The sequence below is a fragment of the Phaseolus vulgaris genome, chromosome 6 (genome assembly GCF_000499845.2).
Source record: "Phaseolus vulgaris cultivar G19833 chromosome 6, P. vulgaris v2.0, whole genome shotgun sequence".
NCBI lineage: Eukaryota > Viridiplantae > Streptophyta > Magnoliopsida > Fabales > Fabaceae > Phaseolus > Phaseolus vulgaris.
Window position 1 is genome coordinate 16,033,643 of NC_023754.2, and position 18,716 is coordinate 16,052,358.

At 36.2% G+C, this 18,716-nt stretch overlaps 2 protein-coding genes across 2 annotated transcripts; one reads left to right on the forward strand and one right to left on the reverse strand.

The window, feature by feature from the left end:
• Positions 1–2,695: 2,695 nt before the first annotated feature.
• On the reverse strand, positions 2,696–4,816 carry LOC137831326 (cytochrome P450 71D11-like). Its single transcript, XM_068638968.1, has 2 exons — positions 3,883–4,816; positions 2,696–3,512 (listed from the first exon to the last, which is right to left on the reverse strand). The coding sequence occupies exons 1-2, from the start codon at positions 4,783–4,785 to the stop codon at positions 2,889–2,891; spliced, it is 1,527 nt and encodes a 508-aa protein (XP_068495069.1). The 5' UTR covers positions 4,786–4,816; the 3' UTR covers positions 2,696–2,888.
• Positions 4,817–11,839: 7,023 nt separating this feature from the next.
• LOC137833458 (uncharacterized) lies at positions 11,840–16,913 on the forward strand. The gene is made up of 10 exons (XM_068641806.1): positions 11,840–11,998; positions 12,095–12,286; positions 12,390–12,526; positions 12,599–12,704; positions 12,798–12,802; positions 12,955–13,087; positions 13,164–13,318; positions 13,510–13,630; positions 13,715–13,809; positions 16,769–16,913. Exons 1-10 carry the CDS (start codon positions 11,840–11,842, stop codon positions 16,911–16,913), a joined length of 1,248 nt encoding a protein of 415 aa, XP_068497907.1.
• Positions 16,914–18,716: the final 1,803 nt, after the last annotated feature.

Below are 18,716 nucleotides of genomic sequence, written 5' to 3' on the forward strand. Positions count from 1 at the left end.
GTCGAAGACACCTTCTGGAGGGCGACCTTCGACATTACGCTTCTTTCGTACGGGTAAGCTAGCGGTGTGCTCGGAATCAGCGACAGTTGGTTCGGTACTAGGTTTCAAAGAAGCCTCCCTCAGCCGGCGAGCCATTTCAGCTTTAGTAAGAAGCATGGCGTTATCTGAAAAGGAAAGTATTAATGAGACATCAATAAGCAATATGAGGAATAAGGAGAGTCAGTAGAAGTATGTACCAATATTGACTTTTAGGTCATGTGGTTGGAACTCTAGCTTTAACAGTATGGAAGTTTCAAAGACAATCCCTAAGTCGTCAAGATTTTTGTAGTCATTAAATTCATTACGCTCAAGGTTGTCAGGAGAACGAGTTTGTTGACTCTGAGGATTGGATGACCAGTAAAGGGGAAACCCTTCAAAGAAATCTGGGTTTTGATCGGTCTTTTGGATTTTTATGAACCTACCTTTAAAAGATTTATAGGAAGACTGGAACAAAGTTAGTATGGCCCGACCTTTCGCTCCGCTAACAGAAGCCCAGGAAGTTCGTTTGGAAGGTTTATATTCAAAGAAGTAGAAGAACATAGTTGCGCTTGGCACAAAGTTAAGCTGACAGCAAAGGATATAGAAGGCTCGTACAAAAGCCCAACTATTTGGGTGAAGTTGTGCGGGAGCTACATTCATGGCACTAAGAACCTCTTTCTCGAAGGCAGTCAAAGGCAAGCGGAAATTGAGCCTGGTAAACAACATTTCATAGAAAAAGCAGAAGGGTGGCTCGCCTGAACAACAACTACTACAAACGGGTTGTGTAGGATTACAAGGAATAACAACAAGATCTTGGTCGGAGTGAATACGACTCAACGATTGAGCATGGCGAAGTTTTCTAATGCGTTTAAGGGAAGTAAATACATAAACCTCACGCAACACATCATGTTTTGCCCAGAGATAAAGAACACTGTAATCCATGAGCAAGAAACTACAGGATAGAGGGTCAAGGAATGAACACCGTATAAAGAATAAATCAACCTCAGACCCATACCTTGATAAAGCCTCATTGGCTTACGCTTGAAGCTGGGGGCATGTAAGGATATGGGTCTGTGAGAATTTGGGTTGTGTGCCTAACCATTATAAATTCTTCATATTGTGAAATATATCCTATGAGTTTTCATTATTCTCTCCAAACGAAAGGTTTTCTCATTACATTGAGAGGTCTTGATCTCAAGGGGAGATTAGGACCTTGTACCTGGAGAGGTTAGAATACTTTGTGTACCTGGAGAAGTTAGAATACTTGGTGTACCTGGAGAGGTTAGAATGCTTGATGTACCTATAGAGGTTGGAATACTTAGTGTACCTGGAGAGGTTGGAATACTTAGTGTACTTGGAGAGGTTAGAATACTTGGTGAACTTGCAAAGGTTGAAAATACTGTGTGAAAACTTCTCTTCAATTGGTGAGACTCTGATTTAGATGTGACTTGAGTCATTCTTCAGCTTCAACCTGCTAATGAAAAAGGAAAAACGCAAATGAACATATTCAATATCATCTTATTAGAACCCCCTTTTTCCAAACAGCTCATAAATTGTAGACAAATATGTATACGAATTCTCATGGTCCATATCAGTAAATTGATGAGTACGTATCAAACTAAGGAATGTTGGTTTCATTGCCACTGTCTTAGTAGCACGAGGTATTGCAATGTTGGAAAATTGTTGTAGTCCCTATTGCATAGCATAATCACCAAGTGTTCTTCTCAGTGACAATTGTCTTTCTTCAACAATGTTGTTTTCTTCTTGAATTGGTTCAATGTGATTAGTAGACGTGGTTGAAAATTCTTCAATAGCTTCTCTTTGCTTTTCTTAATTTTGTTCCTCCGAGTTGTCTTCTCAATTTCTAAATCTAAATTTCTAAATCCAATTGCAGTTGATCTCTAGAAACTTGTCCTCTTAATATCATATATCATAAACTAGCTCATGCAAGGATTAACACAAAAATAATAATTTAAAATACAGAAAAAATAACTAATTTTTAAAAATAAAAGAAAAAAATTAAAATAAAGAAAAAAAAACTAACATAAAAATAAATAAAAAAAGTAATGAAAAACAAACAAAAAATAAAGAAAAAAAACCTATTAAAAAACAACAAATTTAAAATAAAGAAAATATAAATATTTTTAAAAAATAAAATAAAAAAATTTAAAATAAATAATTTTTAAAAATAAAAGAAAAAGAAAAAAATTAAAATAAAGAAAAATAAAAGTATGCTTTTAAAATAAAAGAAAAAGAAAAAAATAAAATAAAGAAAAAAAGAATAAATAATTTTTTAAAATAAAAAGAAAAACAAAAAAATTAAAAATAAAGAAAAAAAACTAATTTAAAAAAAAATAACGAAAAAAATATAAAAATAAAGAGCGTTGTAAAACTTATATATTTTAGAAATATATTGTGAATAATTAAAAGAAATATAGAGCGTTGATCAATGAAATTTTGTTATAATTAATATTCACTCTAAGAAATATAAGATAACATTTTATATTGTACCATTGACATATATCAAAAAATTTATATGTGAAAAAAAAATTGTACTCAAGTACAGAAAGTTTCTCATTTATTATGTTTTTTTTGGAGTTTATGTTTCTATGGTACGCTATCTCTCAAAAAGGAAAATTCATGTTATCAATTGCTAGTTTTAATTGTGGGATAAAAATAACAGCAGAAACTTGTAATTTTATATAGTATAATTCATGTCTAAACACACTTAAATAACAGAATAGAAGATCATGCTTTATTGACTCTAGGAACACCTACTCATCATGAAAGCTGCTATGATAGCATCAAAGTGCACGATCTCAACATCACCAAGGGTTTCAATTTCTCAGTCTGAAATCCATGGGACAGATTTATGGGACAGACAAAGGAAGATAAGGAAAAGGAACCAAGAACAGATCATGCTTTCTTCTAACTGTGATTCCAAACTCTTCACTCATGTCCAATTCTTCACTTATCATTCCACTTGGAAGCTTCCAATCAAAGTGATATAACAACATTGCAAGGGTCACTTCGACAACTCTGGATGCAAATATGATTCCAGGGCATATCCTTCTTCCAGCTCCAAAAGGAATGTACTCAAAATTATTCCCTTTGTAGTCAACAGTGCTGTCAATGAATCTCTCGGGATAAAACCTCTCCGGTTCAGTCCAATAGTTTGGATCTCTTCCAATTGCCCAAGCATTGACTATGACCTTGCTTTTGGCTGGTATGTTATAGCCATGTATCTCACATGTTTTACCACATTCTCTTGGAAGCAAAAGAGGAGCTGGAGGGTGTAATCTCAAGGTCTCTTTCACGACTAGTTTCAAATATTTGAGTTCAGTGATGCAATTTTCATCAACCCTTCTTTTCATGTTGAATACCTCTCTAACCTCAGCTTGTGCTTTTCTCATTACTCTTGAATCCTTCATTATTTCAGCCATCGCCCAAACTATGGTTGTTGCTGATGTCTCACCTCCAGCAGCAAAAATGTCCTTAAAAATAGTTTATCAATCAAAAAGGTTAAAAGTAAAGAAATAAAGAGACTACATGCTTCTAGAGTTATTTGGCAAATGTTTCGCTATTTCAAAGATCTCACTGGTGAAAAATAAGATATAGGGGGGAAACATCTAGGAGATGTTTTCTCGTTAAGTTATCCTGTTTTGGGATCCTAGAGTCATCTGCAAGAGGTACTGTTTGTGGTGAGGTATGAAGTGAGTGTCTAGTTTCTTCTTATTTTTAAAACAAAAACCAGTTTTTGAAAATAGAAATCAAACTCGTCCCTATTAACTAATTCCACTTTCATAGCAAGTATGAGAAAGATTATGATCATAAAAGGTATTTGCAAGAAGTTATGATCCATACCACAATTATAGCCTTGATGTTGTTCCTAGTTAAAGCAAAATCCTGCTTGCTACCATCCTCATATTGTATGAGAACATCCACGAGATCTTCTGCTTCCCTTTCGTAATCTTTGGCCTTTGACTTTGCCTCTTTATGCTCATTGATGATGTTTTCTATTATCTGATCTGTTTGTTGATAGAACCTCTCAAGCTTGGGCCTCGTGCCAGTGACATGTTGCAGCCAAGTAGCAGAAGGAAACAAATCTCCAATGTGAAAACCTCCAACAAGTTTTATTGTTTTTTTAACCACTGATATAAAGTTTTCTTGATCTTTGCATTTCTTGCCAAAGGCAGACCTTGAAGCAATTGTATAAATTGATGAAAGTAGAGCTTGAGTGAGATTGATGGGGGATCCTTTCTCCGAATATATCCATTTGACAAGATTGGAGAGCTCCTCTTCTCTAATTGGCTGGTATGAGTTGACACGTTTTAGGCTTAAAAGCTCCAATGTGCAAATTTTTCTTAGCTGCCTCCAATAATTTCCATAAGGAGCGAAAGCTATATCTGTGCAATTGTAAGTCATTAAATCCATAGCTGGGACTTTAGGCCGTGAGGCAAAGTTAATATCATGGGTTTTCATGACTTCCTTAGCACACTCAGGGGATGAAATGACAATAGTAGAAACCTCTCCAAGTTGAAGATGCATCAAGGGTCCATATTTTAAGGCCAGGTCTCTTAGTTTTCTATGTGGCTGAGAGGATAGCAGATTGTGTATATTCCCTATAATAGGTAGCTTTGTAGGGCCATGAGGTATTTTAGAAGTTGTTTCATCTCTTTTCCTGGGTTTGTTTCCAATTTTTTGTACTATAAGGGCTAAGAAGATAAAGAAGATAAGAGCTGAAAAGTAGAGGAGTAGTTGAGCCATGGAAAAGAAGCAGATTTCTAATGTGAGTGTGATGCTACTAGTGTCTGTTTATATATACACATTTCTCAGCATTCTTAACTTAACTACGTCTTCATTTTGGTTTCTCCTCTATAAGTCAATAGCTTTGAACCGAAGATGTCCTTTTCATGAATAATTAATTGGAATCAGTTAATTTAATTGACTTTTATCCATCCAAGGACACAAAATACCTGTTGGGAACTAACAGACTAAATCACTTCGCCTAAGGACTCAAAATAGACATAAGAAAAAATATGAAAAGATGCAGAAACATTACCAAAACTTTAAAGATAGAAACCTTTTTTTACATTTGTCTGGATAATTTTTTCTGTTAACATTTTTATGAAAAAAAAAATGAAATAAATTTATTTAAAAGATAAAAGTACCTTGTAAATAAATTAAAATTCTAATTTTGAAAATAAAAATCAACGAGATAACTTGTAAAAGTTAAATCATAGATAATAAAAAAATCATTGAAAGCATAGTTGTAACGTGAAAAGAAAAAAAATATCAGAATCTAATTTGGCAAAATATCAACGCTACTAAAAATAGACTATATTTAAGGCTGAGATTAGACTATATTCTGGTTCAAACATTTGGTTACATTTTTTCTCTACTGCCAAACTTTTTATAGTTGAAGTTAAAGAAAACAAATTTTTTTCTAACATAGCACTGTTTGTGCTTTTATTTCCCCATATATGGTTTTGCATACAAATTCATTGAATTAGTTGAGTTGAAGTTTTATAATCATAGTTTATAGTTATCTAACTGACATAAGAGTTTAGATAGTTATGTAAGTAATGTTAACGGATGACATTAAAAACATCTCATAAATCTTTTATAAAGTTATATCGGAAATTATAATGGGTTATGACGGAAACATTGTGTTTGAAAGAAATATAATATATACATATAGATAATTTTAAAAGAATACAAAAATAATGAAAGAGATAATCATAACTAATAATTATATTATGTCTAAAAATTCTAATAAGAATAACATTAAATCAAAACATCACAAATTTCAAGTTCAAAATTAAAAATAACAACAAAACACAAAAGAAATGGTCTTATGTTTCTAATTATCTCACTCTTCTTCAATCCCAACACAATTGTCTTCAATATTATCTAATGGGGCATATCACTCCTCCTCTACCCCTTCAGAGAAACTCTTATCAAAGTTAAATAATTTTTCAAACTCAGAATCAGAGCTATCATGTAATTCATTCTCAACCCCAGTTTGAATCTTCTCTTTACCCTTCCTTGTTAGGATGAAGTTTCAGTTGGACCTTTCTTAGAAGTATGGGAAGATCCAATGACAATACCACCACCACTTGATGGTAGTTTTATTTTACTAGGTGTTTGTCTCCTTGTATAATTTATTGGTTCTCCAATACGTGAATCATCATAAACAAATGCCAATTAAGAGTGGGATCTTCATAAAAGAACAACTCATTTTCCCCTCTTTAGTATCATTATCATTATCATCATCAATTTGTCCCATTAACCACTCATTACTCATCATGTCATTGAGTACAATAGGGTCTATTTCATTCCTAGTATTGTATCTTTTAGCAAGTTGTTGGTTATCTATAAATAATACAAATGGAAGGCACTCCCAGGGTAAGTTTTAAAACAAAATCAAAAAGAAAAAAAATTTCAAATTTTAACTAAAAATAGCAAGCTAAAACGCATTCTGGGAGTGACAAGTGGCACTCTATATGACTTACACGTGTGCAAAACCCCATTTCTTTAAATACTCCCTTTCTTTATATACACTTTCAACGTTTCTCTCTCCTATTACTCAACTTTTCCGGTCTCTCTTTGTTTTCCCTTGCGTTTGGTTTCTTCTTCTCTGGGTTTCCTTTATGGTTCTTCATTTCTGGCTTCTTTATTTCATTTATGCCTTCTCCTTCTCCAGGTGACTATTTCTTCCGTTATGTGGATTTTGTTCATCTCATTTACGATTTCTTTGTTCCACCGCATAAAAATGAAAACTTTTTTTGTTTTTTTTATCAAAGTTTCGTTCTTTTCATGTTTCTACCGTTTATTTGCTTCTTTGTTGTTCACATGGTTGATTATGTGTTTTTTTGTTACTTTTGACAGCATAAAAATGATATTCATCTACATTTCAATTTAGGCAGCAACCGGTAGTGGAAGTGGAATGAATTTTCAACCACCAAGGTGAGATCTTTTCCTTCTTCTATTCGTCTGCCTCATGGTTTTTTTCCATTTTTCACTTTTTTGCTGTTTTAATCTTTTCTGGAGTTTTAGCATCTACATTTCAGTTTCTTCAGCAACTGTTAGTGGAAGTGGAATGGATTTTCAAGCACAAAGGTGAAATCTTTTCCTTCTTCTGTTCGTCTGTCCTCATGGTTTTTTCCATTTTTCACTTTTGTGCTGATTTAATGTTTTTTGGAGTTTTTTCCATCTACATTTCAGTTTTAACAGCAACTGGTAGTGGATGTGGAATGGATTTTCGTTCATATCAACCATGTTCAAGCATCAAGGTGGATTTTGTTCATCTCATTTACGATTTCTTTGTTCCACAGCATAAAAATGAAATATTTTTTGGTTTTTCTTATCAAAGTTTCGTTTTTTTCATGTTTCTACCGTTTATTTGTTTCTTTGTTGTTCACATGGTTGATTCTGTGTTTTTTTGTTACTTTTGACAGCATCAAAATGATATTCATCTACATTTCAGTTTCTGCAGCAACCGGTAGTGGAAGTGGAATGGATTTTCAAGCACCAAGGTGAGATCTTTTCCTTCCTCTGTTCGTTTGTCCTCATGGTTTTTTTTCCATTTTTCACTTTTTTGTTGATTTAATCTTTTCTGGAGTTGTTCCATCTACATTTCAGTTTCTGCAGCAACTGGTAGTGGAAGTGGAATGGGATTTTCGTTCGTATCCATCTTTTGTTTCAGCATCAAGGTGAAATCTTTTCCTTCCTTAGTTCTTATTGTTGTTTTCATTGTTCATTTTTTTTGGTGATTAATCGTTAATTGATTTTTTTTGGGCTACCTAGGGTTTGGACTTCTACTCAAAGAGATATCTTTTTTGTTGTTAAAGTTTCTTTGGAAAATTTTCAACACCTTTTTTCCATCTACATTTCAGTTTTTGCAGCAACCTGTAGTGGAAGTGGAATGCGATTTTCTTTCATATCCATCTTTTGTTTTAGCATCAAGGTGAAATTTTTTCCTTCCTTTGTTCTCATTGTTTTTTTCATTGTTTATTTTTTTTGCTGATAAAATCTTTAATGGTGTTTTTTGGTGTGCTACTTAGTCTTTGGACTTCCTCTCAAAGATGTGCAGAAACCGGTAGTGGAATGGCTACTTATTATGTCCCTTATTTGATAACTCTTTTAAGTTTAGTTAGTTTATTTCATAAATCTCATACATGTGTTTATTTTCTTTTAGGATCTTTCTCTTTTAAGTAAATTGCAGAATTCTGATAAGGCCACCAAAGCTTCTGTTAAATTTGGTTGTGGATGGAGGGAATTTTTTCAGATACATGCACTGTGTGAAGACCACAAATTGATCTTTGAAAGTGGAGTAACCCCAATTCATATGATGATGTTGTTAGTGCTTCAAAATTCAATATTGTATTCAGAATTTATTTTTCCAAGAACAATGTTCTAATTATATAGATTCAAATACTATTATAGATAGATGTAATTTGCAAACGGTTGTAATGTCCAGTATAGAAAATTAATTGTTTACTTTATTTTAGTTATCAAATTTGTTTTAAATACATGGTCAAATTTTGTAATCTAATATTAAATATTCTTATGGAATGTTATTTTGTATAGTTTACTTTTAAAAGAGACATTTATTTAATGTATTTAATTTTTTATTCGCATTAATGTATTTTTCAGACAAACTTTAACGTTAAGATTATTCGCATTATATTATTCTTCAAAATTCAAATTCTTCAAAATTTAGAAGTCCAAGATCATTAATTACCTTTTTTATTCATATCTTCTTCTGAATCATATCTTCTTTTTCTAACTTATTTTGTTGTTGCCGCACACTTATTTCGAATTCCAAGATTATTATTATTATTATTAATCTTCAAATATTTAATTTTTGATATTTTCAAATTGTTTAATTCCAAGATCATTAATTGCTTCTGCCCACTTATTTCCAATTCCCAGATTATTATTATTAATAATCTTCAAATATTAATTATTCATATTTCCAAATTTTATAGTTCCAAAGATCATTAATTATCTTTCTGATTCATATCTTCTTTTTCTGACTTCTCTGCTTCTGCACACTTATTTCCAATTCCCAAATTATTATTATTATTAATAATCTTCAAATATTTAATTATTCATATTTTCAAATTTTACAATTCCAAAGATCATTAATTACCTCTTTGATTCATATCTTCTTTTTCTGACTTCTCTGCTTCTGCACACTTATTTCCAATTCTCAGATTAGTATTATTATTAATATTTTTCAAATATTTAATTTTTTATATTTTCAAATTTTACAATTCCAAGATCATTAATTACTTTTTTATTCGTATATTCTTTTTCTGACTTTTTCTGCACACTTATAATTCCAAGATTATTATTATTACTAATAAACTTTAAATATTTAATTTTTTAGATTTTCAAATTTAAAATTTTTAAAATTTAAAAATTTCAACAACATTATTCACATTAATTACCTTTTTTTATTCATATCTTTTTTTCTGACTGCTACACAATATTTCTAATTCCAATATTATTATTATTATTATTACTAATAAACTTCAAATATTTAATTTTTCATATTTTCAAATTTAAAAATTTAAAAATTTAAAAATTTAGAAATTTAAAAATTTAGAAATTTAAAAATTTAGAAATTTAAAAATTTAGAAATTTAAAAATTTAGAAATTTAAAAATTTAGAAATTTAAAAATTTAGAAATTTAAAAATTTAGAAATTTAAAAATTTAGAAATTTAGAAATTTAGAAATTTAGAAATTTAAAAATTTAAAAATTTAAAAATTTAAAAATTTAAAAATTTAAAAATTTAGAAATTTAAAAATTTAAAAAATTTAAAAATTTAAAAGTTTAAAAATTTCAACAACATTATTAACATTAATTAGAATTTTAAAATTTTAACAAATATCATTAGAATTTAAAATTTATAAATATCAAATACCATTAAATAAATGAAGTTTTCAGTCATTTAGATTTTTCAACTCATGATTGAGGTTTTCCTATACTCCTTTGATTGTTTTTTCAGCTCCATGTGAAGCTCATTAATTCTAATTTTTATTTCCTCAAAACAGCAAATCCTAAACCCTAAAAGAGTACATTGAATGGAAGTGATTCTTTTTGTTGGATAAAGAACTTGTTTTGATGTTCATCCTCTACACCATAAGACCTTTATTTTTGTTTGAGTTTGTTTTCTTAATAGTCAAGGTAGGATCATAGGTTTGTGGTAAACAATGAGGCTGAAAGGGAATAAAGGTTTCATCTTTTGTCTTTTTTCAGAGAAAGTGTTAAGAAAGATTGTATTATAGATAGATTCAAGTCAAACATTTATTTGTTTCTTCATTTTCATGTTTCAACATGATGTGTTGATAAAGTTTCATTTTTACACACATATCCAATTTCGTTCAAAACTTTTCTAAAATTTTAAGATCTGACATTCCCATTTTTTCCTAAATCCTTAATCTAACATGTTCCCACATAAAAATGAGGGGTACATAATAATAGTCAAAGATTTTCATTCCTTGAAGTCATCTTTATCATCAAGGGGAATTGGTCTGTTCCTCCAAAACACAGCAAGAATACTCCCATCGAGCTGCATGAAACCATACTTTCAGTAAACTTAGATCTGATTTTAAACCTTTACCCGCGTCCGTTGCATTGGTTTTTTTGTTTCTATTACCTTCTTGGCTTAAGTCATTAATGTTGTTTTGTGCTCTTTGTATCCAACCTTTTCTCTTCTTTGATTTTCTTTCCTTTTTCATGAATCTATCAACCCCACAGCTACTTTCAGAGGTTTGTATCTTCATTTTCCTGTTTTGCAAAGTATTAAAAAGTTTTCGTTTTTTCAAATATCATTTTGCAGAGATCTGATTTTATACTTCTGCCCACTTTCTTTCATTTGGTTCTTTTGTTTTTATTACCTGATTATGTTAAGTCATTATCTCACTTTTTCTCCTCTTTGATTTGTTTACGATTTCAGTAATCTGTGAACGGCACCGCTACTTTTATAGGTTTGTTTCTTGATTTTTATGTTTTCAAACTGATTCCCCAGTATATCAAGCACCAAGGAAAGATTTTTTCATTCTTTCATCCGCATGCAAAAGCAAGAGTCTATGGTTATATGAAATTGGTAAGATTTCTCTGTTAGGGTTTCCACTTTCTGTCTATCTGTGTATTATTTCAGAAATTTCAAAGTAAGGGTTTTTTTTGTGCTAAACAAGAATCCTCTTTTTCAAATTTCCTTTGAAAACCTACCTAAAATTCCATTTATTTGCATATTAGGATTTTCCGATCATGCTAGGAATTTCAAATATTGTGTACTTTCAACCTTACTTTTCAAAATTCAAACCACAATTTCATTAATCGCAATGCTGGAAGTCGAAATGTTTGCACTTTTTACAGTTTCGATTTTTTATAGGCTTAATCTCTTATGTATGAAACCTGACATGCTTAACTTCGTTTTTGTCATTCATTGAACATTTTTAAACCTAATTTTGTTGTCATTACCTGTATATTTATTTAATGTTATATATGATTATTTTTGTCTTATGACATATTTGAACTAAATCCATCTTTATTCTTAGCTAAAAAACTATATCTGATTTGAAAATTGGAATGTTTGTTTTTGTCTCACAATATTGTTATACTTTATTATGTTTTCTTAATATTTCCACCTATTTCACTTTGAAATTGTAAATTTGTTTTTTTGATATTTTTGAAAATAATTCTGTATCACCTCCTCAGTATATATATACGTATATGGGTATTTTTGTGTTTCACATTGACCATTGCATTCTACATTTTCCTTTTACTCAAAGGTCACCCTTATAATGTCTGTGTCAAGACAAAATACAAATTGTGTGAAAGATGTTAATCCACAAAGTGAAAATTGGATCCTGATAGCAAGGGTTATATGTTTGTGGTTTGTTTCTGATTTTATGAAAACAAAGTTTCCATTCTCCATGGAAATGGTCATACAAGACAAAGATGTAAAATACTTTATCATTTTCTTTCATATTTTTTTTTGTATTACAGTTTAATGTAATTTTTATTAATCATGCTTAATGTTTGTTGCTATCTTTTAGGGTGATAGAATTCATGTTTCCGTTAGAAGAACTCTAATTTATAAATTTCAAAATGATATTTTTGAGGATAAAGTTTATTCCTTCAATTTCTTTAGTGTGTCTACTAATTCAGGATCTTATCGCACTACCTGTCACCAATACAAAATCAATTTTCAGTTTGGAACCAAAGTAACCTCTGTTGGTAATGATCTGGTCTCATGTCCAAAACCTCATTACACACCAATTTTTGTGTTAAAGGCGCCTGGTTTTGATACAGACTACTTAGTCGGTTAGTAATATTCTTTTACTTGAACAGATTTCTTTGGACATGTTTTTAAATGAATATGTTTTTACAGATGTTATTGGAATATTAACTGGTATGGGAACTGAAAGAGAGCTGAATAGATCAGGGTCAACAATTAAGTTAAATGTGATTTCTATTGAAGCTGATGGGTAAGCTAATATTTTGTACCATAACGAATCCAAAATATTTGTTCTTACAATTGTAATTTTAACTTACAACAGCTACCATATTGAGTGTACTTTATTTGGTAACTATGTTGATGAGCTCAATGCATTTCTGTCATCTGGAGAGCTGGAAAATATTGTCATCAGTGTGCATTTTGCTAAAGTAAAAATTTTCAAAGGTATGTGAAGTGATGAATTTCTAATTTATTTAAATTTTTTTATTTGATTATTTTATTTACATTATATTTTAATGTAGACAAGGTTTTTATACAAAAATGCTTGGACTGTACGAAAATAATATATAATGATAAGTCCAAAGATGCAACCGAACTCAAGAAAATGTTAGTTTAATATATTATTTTTCGATAATTAAAATGTATGAACCTTTCTAACTACAACTTTTACATGTGTAGGATGATTGAAAGTACAGATTCTCCTACACAGGGACTCAGTCAATTGTGTGACTCTGGAAAACAGAATGTTGAGGATGAATTCATCAGCTTCATTCATAGAAATACTATTCAAGGCCCAAAAGATTGCAAAGAGGTATTACTAATATTTTTTAACAGTTTATTGAAATGGATTATTAATATTTTAAGATCATTTTTTTTTCTTTTTACAGGAAAGCACTTTTGTTATCTTAGCTACAATAAAACATATTGTGGCTGATGTCAATTGGTGGTACAGAGCTTGCTTATGCGGTAAAGTTGTTTACCCTGATTCCAAAATGTTTTTTTGTGAGAAATGTAACAAACATGTTATCAAAGTCCAACAGAGGTAGTGTTTGTACTTGCTTGAATTTATTTTTAATTACATATTACATATTTCTTAATACTTATTACTTATTATATTATTATATTAATTATTTTTTACTAATTTTAATTAATAATTTGTTAATAATTAACTATTAATTATATTCGTTAAATTATAGATAAAATTTGTTAACCTTTATGTATTTTATATTTCAGGTATAAGCTGAAGCTGCGAGTGATTGATGAAACGGATTCCACGACTTTCGTTCTATTTGACAGGGATGCCACTACACTTATCAATAAATCTTGCACCGAATTATTTGAAACTCATGATAAGGTAAATTATTGAACCATGCATTTGTTTATTTATGCATATAAGAAAAGGTTATTATATTAACTGATATTTTTTTTTAATATTTAGAATGGTGATTCTAGTGTACTACCAAAAGACTTTGATCTTTTGATTAACAAAGTTGTGTTGTTTAAAGTTGGTTGTGTTAAAGATCAATCTCTTAGGTTTGATCAATCATTTCGTGTCAAAAAAGTTTGTATTGATGATAGTACTAAACAAAGGTGTTCCGTCCTGTTGACCGGGACGTCTTCGTGCGTGGCCTCAATCGTCAGCTAAGGACTCCTTCCCACTGAATGCCTGCAAATTCCCTGCAAAAAGAGGGCAAAGTGGCGCCCTAGCGGCCGTTTGCACTCCGACGCTCAAGTCAGCCAGCAAGAAACACCAAGAAAACTGTCCACCCACGTATCTGAGCACCGCGTGTGGCACTCTGAAGGGTGGCAAAGGAACTGTGTATATGTGTGTGTGTGTGTTGTCCCCTTCAGGCAAAAATATTCTCCAGTCACTTGTACGTAATCCTCAAGCACGGGCAAGCAACCAGAGAGTTTCTCCTAAATTTGTCGAAGGTTCCAACCCTTTTTCCGACATTCCCAGCGCTATTTAAACTGCCCCAGCATTTAAAGCGCCTTAAAGCGCTTTTAATCTCAAACGTAACGCACTCATTAAAGCGCTTAATTACGAAACGTAGCGCATTTAAGACGTTGAAACGCTCGGGAGCCCTAATAGTACCTGAATGCTCGAAAGGGAAACTGTATTGAATATCTTTAATTACCTGGCACCTGACTAGAGGGTGTTTCTATTCTGGCATGGCTGTCGTACACGTGGAGGGCCTCACGACGCCATGACCCCATCTGGGGGCGTTTCTGCCCACCTGGGGACGTCTCTACGTGTGAGCCCTCCTGCTTGGGAGTGCTACTGCGCTAGGGGTGGCTTTTTGGGTGCCAACTCATGCCCCCAAGTATCTAGCCACTTACTCTGAGAGCGTATCTGCCTTCCTCTCGCACCCTGCACCCGGTTATCCTGGGCGTGACCTTCCTCTTGGGTCGTATCTGTCCCGAAGGCGTCTCTGGGGCGGCAGGGGTACTTCACGAGTCAGGCTGCCCTTTACTGGTACTATCACTATGGCCTTGAAGCCACCTTTTCCTTCTCTTTATCACTTTCCCGAGATATCGGGTCCTGAGGCTTTCCCACGGCGTCGCTCCCTCCATGGTCTTTCCTACCCATGGGTATCGGGGAACCACACCGTGATTGCCTTGCTTTTACCCTGTTTAATCTGGCGACGCCCTCACCTGGGCGACGCCTTCGCCTAGGCGACGCCTCCTCTTGGCGTCTCTACATCTGGGCGACACCTCGAGCTGACTTTGACTTTCCAGTCGTTGACTTTGACCTTGACTTAGTCAACGCCCTGATACGGGACGGTACACAAGCCCCCCAGTCTTAAGCCGAAGACTTGTCTTCAGCGCAAAGACTAAAGCCTTGCCCCCGCCATCCACGTGCCTTCCTGATGACGTGCCATTCTCTGCTGACTCAGCAAATTTTCGAATTACTGACGCGATATTATCTGAACCACAGGGGTATTCTTAATGACCGATTGGACATTCCCTGCAATGGGGATGATTACGCCTTTTGGGCTACCCTTTATCGCGCGCCACGTGGCCCATCGCGTGGCCCTCCTTTAGAGACCTTTGCGCTTCCCCTGGGCAATCGACCTTCTGACGCGTGGCTCGATCCTGCGGCCCTCAATTTGTGCCTCTTGGGTTACGAAATGTAACGTTTAAGTTACCCCAAACCCCGCGCTCACCCTACTGTTACATTCATTCGCTCTGCAACTCCGCACTGTTCATCGCCTTCGAAAACCTTTTTTCTCTGCGACTGCGATTCTCTCCTTCCTGTGCCTTCTGCTGCCTCCATTCCAATAGCAAAGGTATGATCTCAGATACCCACGACCTTTCCCCTTCGTCGCATTAGATTGATTTATTGAACTGCCTGGGACTGTTGTTATTCACGTATTACTGCATTTCTCCGCTTCTTCTTCCTCCCCTGATTTTTCTCGCGTGGGTGACGCTTCCTGGGGTTCTTTCCCCTTCTTGCAATGGTTAAACTTGCTAAACCCTTTTTCCTCTCTTCTTTCTCCAGCTATCTATTTTCACCATGACGCGCGCGAACGCGAAGCCTGATTCTTCCCCTACGACTCCCAAATCCAACTACAAAGCCTTCTACCCCTGGGCCTCCGATGAGCTCCTGAGTGAATGCACCAGCCTGACTTCTTTCCAGGACCTGGAAGCTCACCGGGGGGGATCCCCATTTGTACAGCTTTAACGCCTTCTGCCGCACACACGACGCCCACATATCCGTCCGTCCCGGCAGGCCTGGGGAACCTGTTTGTTTGGACGACAGACCTAGGAAGGGGACACCCTTCTTCTTCATGTACCAGACCGTGTTCAAGCGCGTAGGAGTGCGTCTCCCGTTCACTCCCTTCGAACGGGAGCTTCTTACTGGAATCAACACTGCCCCCGCCCAGCTTCATCCCAATAGCTGGGCATTTGTGAGGGGCTTTCAAATTCTTTGTGGATACCTGGGCATTCCTCCTTCCGTAGATGTCTTCCTGCATTTTTTTGAGGTGAAAAAACTGGGGAAAAGCTTTTGGGTAAGCTTTTCCGGGATCGCTGGCAGGATCCTCCTCTCCCTCTTCCAGAATTCTTACAAGAACTGGAAAGGGAAGTTCTTCAAGGTGTGCTGCGCCAAGCATGATCCCACAGCTTTGGATGGCTTCCCCCTTTACTGGACGGAACGCCCCAAATTGCTCAGGGCCAAAACCCTGGAAGAGCTATCCCCCGCCGATAGGGAGGTAAGCAAAGCCTTGGCGGGGTTGGGGATCGTCTTTGATACCTTGAAGCTGGTCGCTAGCGAGTACAATGCCCACGCCCTGACCACCTATTTTGGTAAGGGGCTATCCCCTCATCTTTTTTGCTATAAACAGCCTGCTATCGATCGTTTGTTTCCCCATACTATTATGCTTGTTTTACACTTGTACCATGTTACTTGCATTTCATGTCCCTTCGCGTATCGTGAATTCGCGTAGCTGTTTTAGTACTAACCCTTGCTGTTTGGTCTGCCTTGGTGTAGGATCGGTGATGGGCGTTTCCAAAAGAATGATGTTGGCGAAAGCACTGAAGGAGGCTCGTGTCGCCAAGGCAGGCGCCTCCTCCAGCCCTACTGCCAATCCGATTCTCCCGCCGGCTCCGACACCGCCGCCGCCGATCACTGCTGAGGGTGCTTCTGGCCCATCTCCGACGTCTCCACCTGGCTCTGACATGCTTCCAACTCCCAACTCTCCTTCGCCTATCGCCGCTGTGCCCCTAGCTGCGGCCTCGTCACCGGCTCCAACCCCCCTCGACAAAGGAAAAAGGGTTTTGGAGATGCTGTCAGATGATGAGGAAACAGAAGGCGTGGCACCCTTCAAGAGGAGAAAATCCGCGCGGGTTCCTCTTTTGGCAGGGACGCCGCCGCAGGGAGGGAACCCCTTTATGGACAACCCTCCAAGCGCAACCTCACTCCCTCCTATGATTCTCCAAGAGGAAAGGAGCGAAGGTGCTGAATCTGCTCCGCCTCTGCCGCCGCCAGAAACCACTGCTTCCCCGGCTCCCGATGCTGCCGCCCCCGACTTCATTGCCATTCCCCTCCAATCATGCATCTGATGAGGGGTTTCAGTGGCGGGACTATGCCGGAAGGTACTGACAGGAGGGAAGGTATGCCTTTCTATCTGGGGGCCTTCTTGGCGGTGGCCCTTAAATGGCGCTCCCAGGCCAGAAACGCTGTCTTGCAAACCCAAACCCTCTAGGCCTTGGAAACGAAAGCAACCACCCTGGAGGAGGAGATGAAGATCCTGGGACGCCAGAACGAGGCTTATTGTTCCTCCCTGAAACAAGCACAAGAGTCCAGGGCAGAAACTGAGAGGAAACTGGCAGAGGCCTTGGAGCTCCAGGCTGACTTCTACGCTCGTGAAGTCGCTCTCCAAGTACAGGTGGCGGGTCTTCAGGAAGTGGTCAAAGCGGATGCAGAAACTCACAAAGACCTGAAGGACCGTTGCTGTGAACAGGCTGCCAAGGTGGAGCGGATGGAGGAGGAAATGGCCACGCAGGCCAAAGCTATGGACCTTCTCCGAGTTGACTACGACAAACTGCAGGTTGAGGTTAGCCGGCTTCGCGTGGAGAAAGAGGCTCTGGAGAAGCAGGTGGCCTCTGGAGACGCCGCCATTGAGGAACTGGAGAAGGAGAAAAAGTCCCTTATCCAGGAGATGGCGGGCACCTTCGAGGAGGGGTTCCAAGAGGCCCTGTCCCAGGCGTCCTGCGAGAATCCTGGCGTCAACCTTTCAAACTGCGACCCCACACACCACGTAGTCGACGGAAAGGTCGTGCCCATGGATTTGAACGACTGAACTGCTGCCCCTCATCCGCCACCTTCCTCTTCAAGCTTAACTCTTCATTCTTTACCTTCGCTTTTTGATTTTATCTGCCAAAACTTGTAATTCTTTGAACTATCCGCACTCTTGTTACTGACTTAGGACATTCGCACGGTTGTCTTTATTTCTTTTTCACATACGATTCTGCCTATGCGATCTCGTTCTCATCTTTTCCCTTCATACGCTTCAATTATTTTATCCGTGTTCTGCCCATTTCTCACACTTCGTTGGGCGGTTTGGTATGATTGGGTAAGGTCGCCCGCCAACCCTTACACCCATGGAGAGGCTCACTAAGTGATGCCGTATCGTCCACGGGACGTCTCTGATACCGAAAGGTTCTTTCTTTGATCTTTTAACGCTCGGCGCCCACGCCTAAGGAGAGGCCTGCTAAAGCAGCACCGTATCGTCCCCGGGTGTCTAAAACGCTGAGTGCTGTGGGGTTTTTGTTCCCTCCATGGTCTTTCCTGCCCATAGGTATCGGGGAACACCCTGCCAGTAACCCGCTGGCGTTCGGCGGTTTCGCCTCCCTCCATAGTCTTTCCTACCTGTGGGCATCGGGGAGGCGACGCCTGTGACTAACTTTGCCTTTCTTGATTTCTTCTCCCTCCTCAG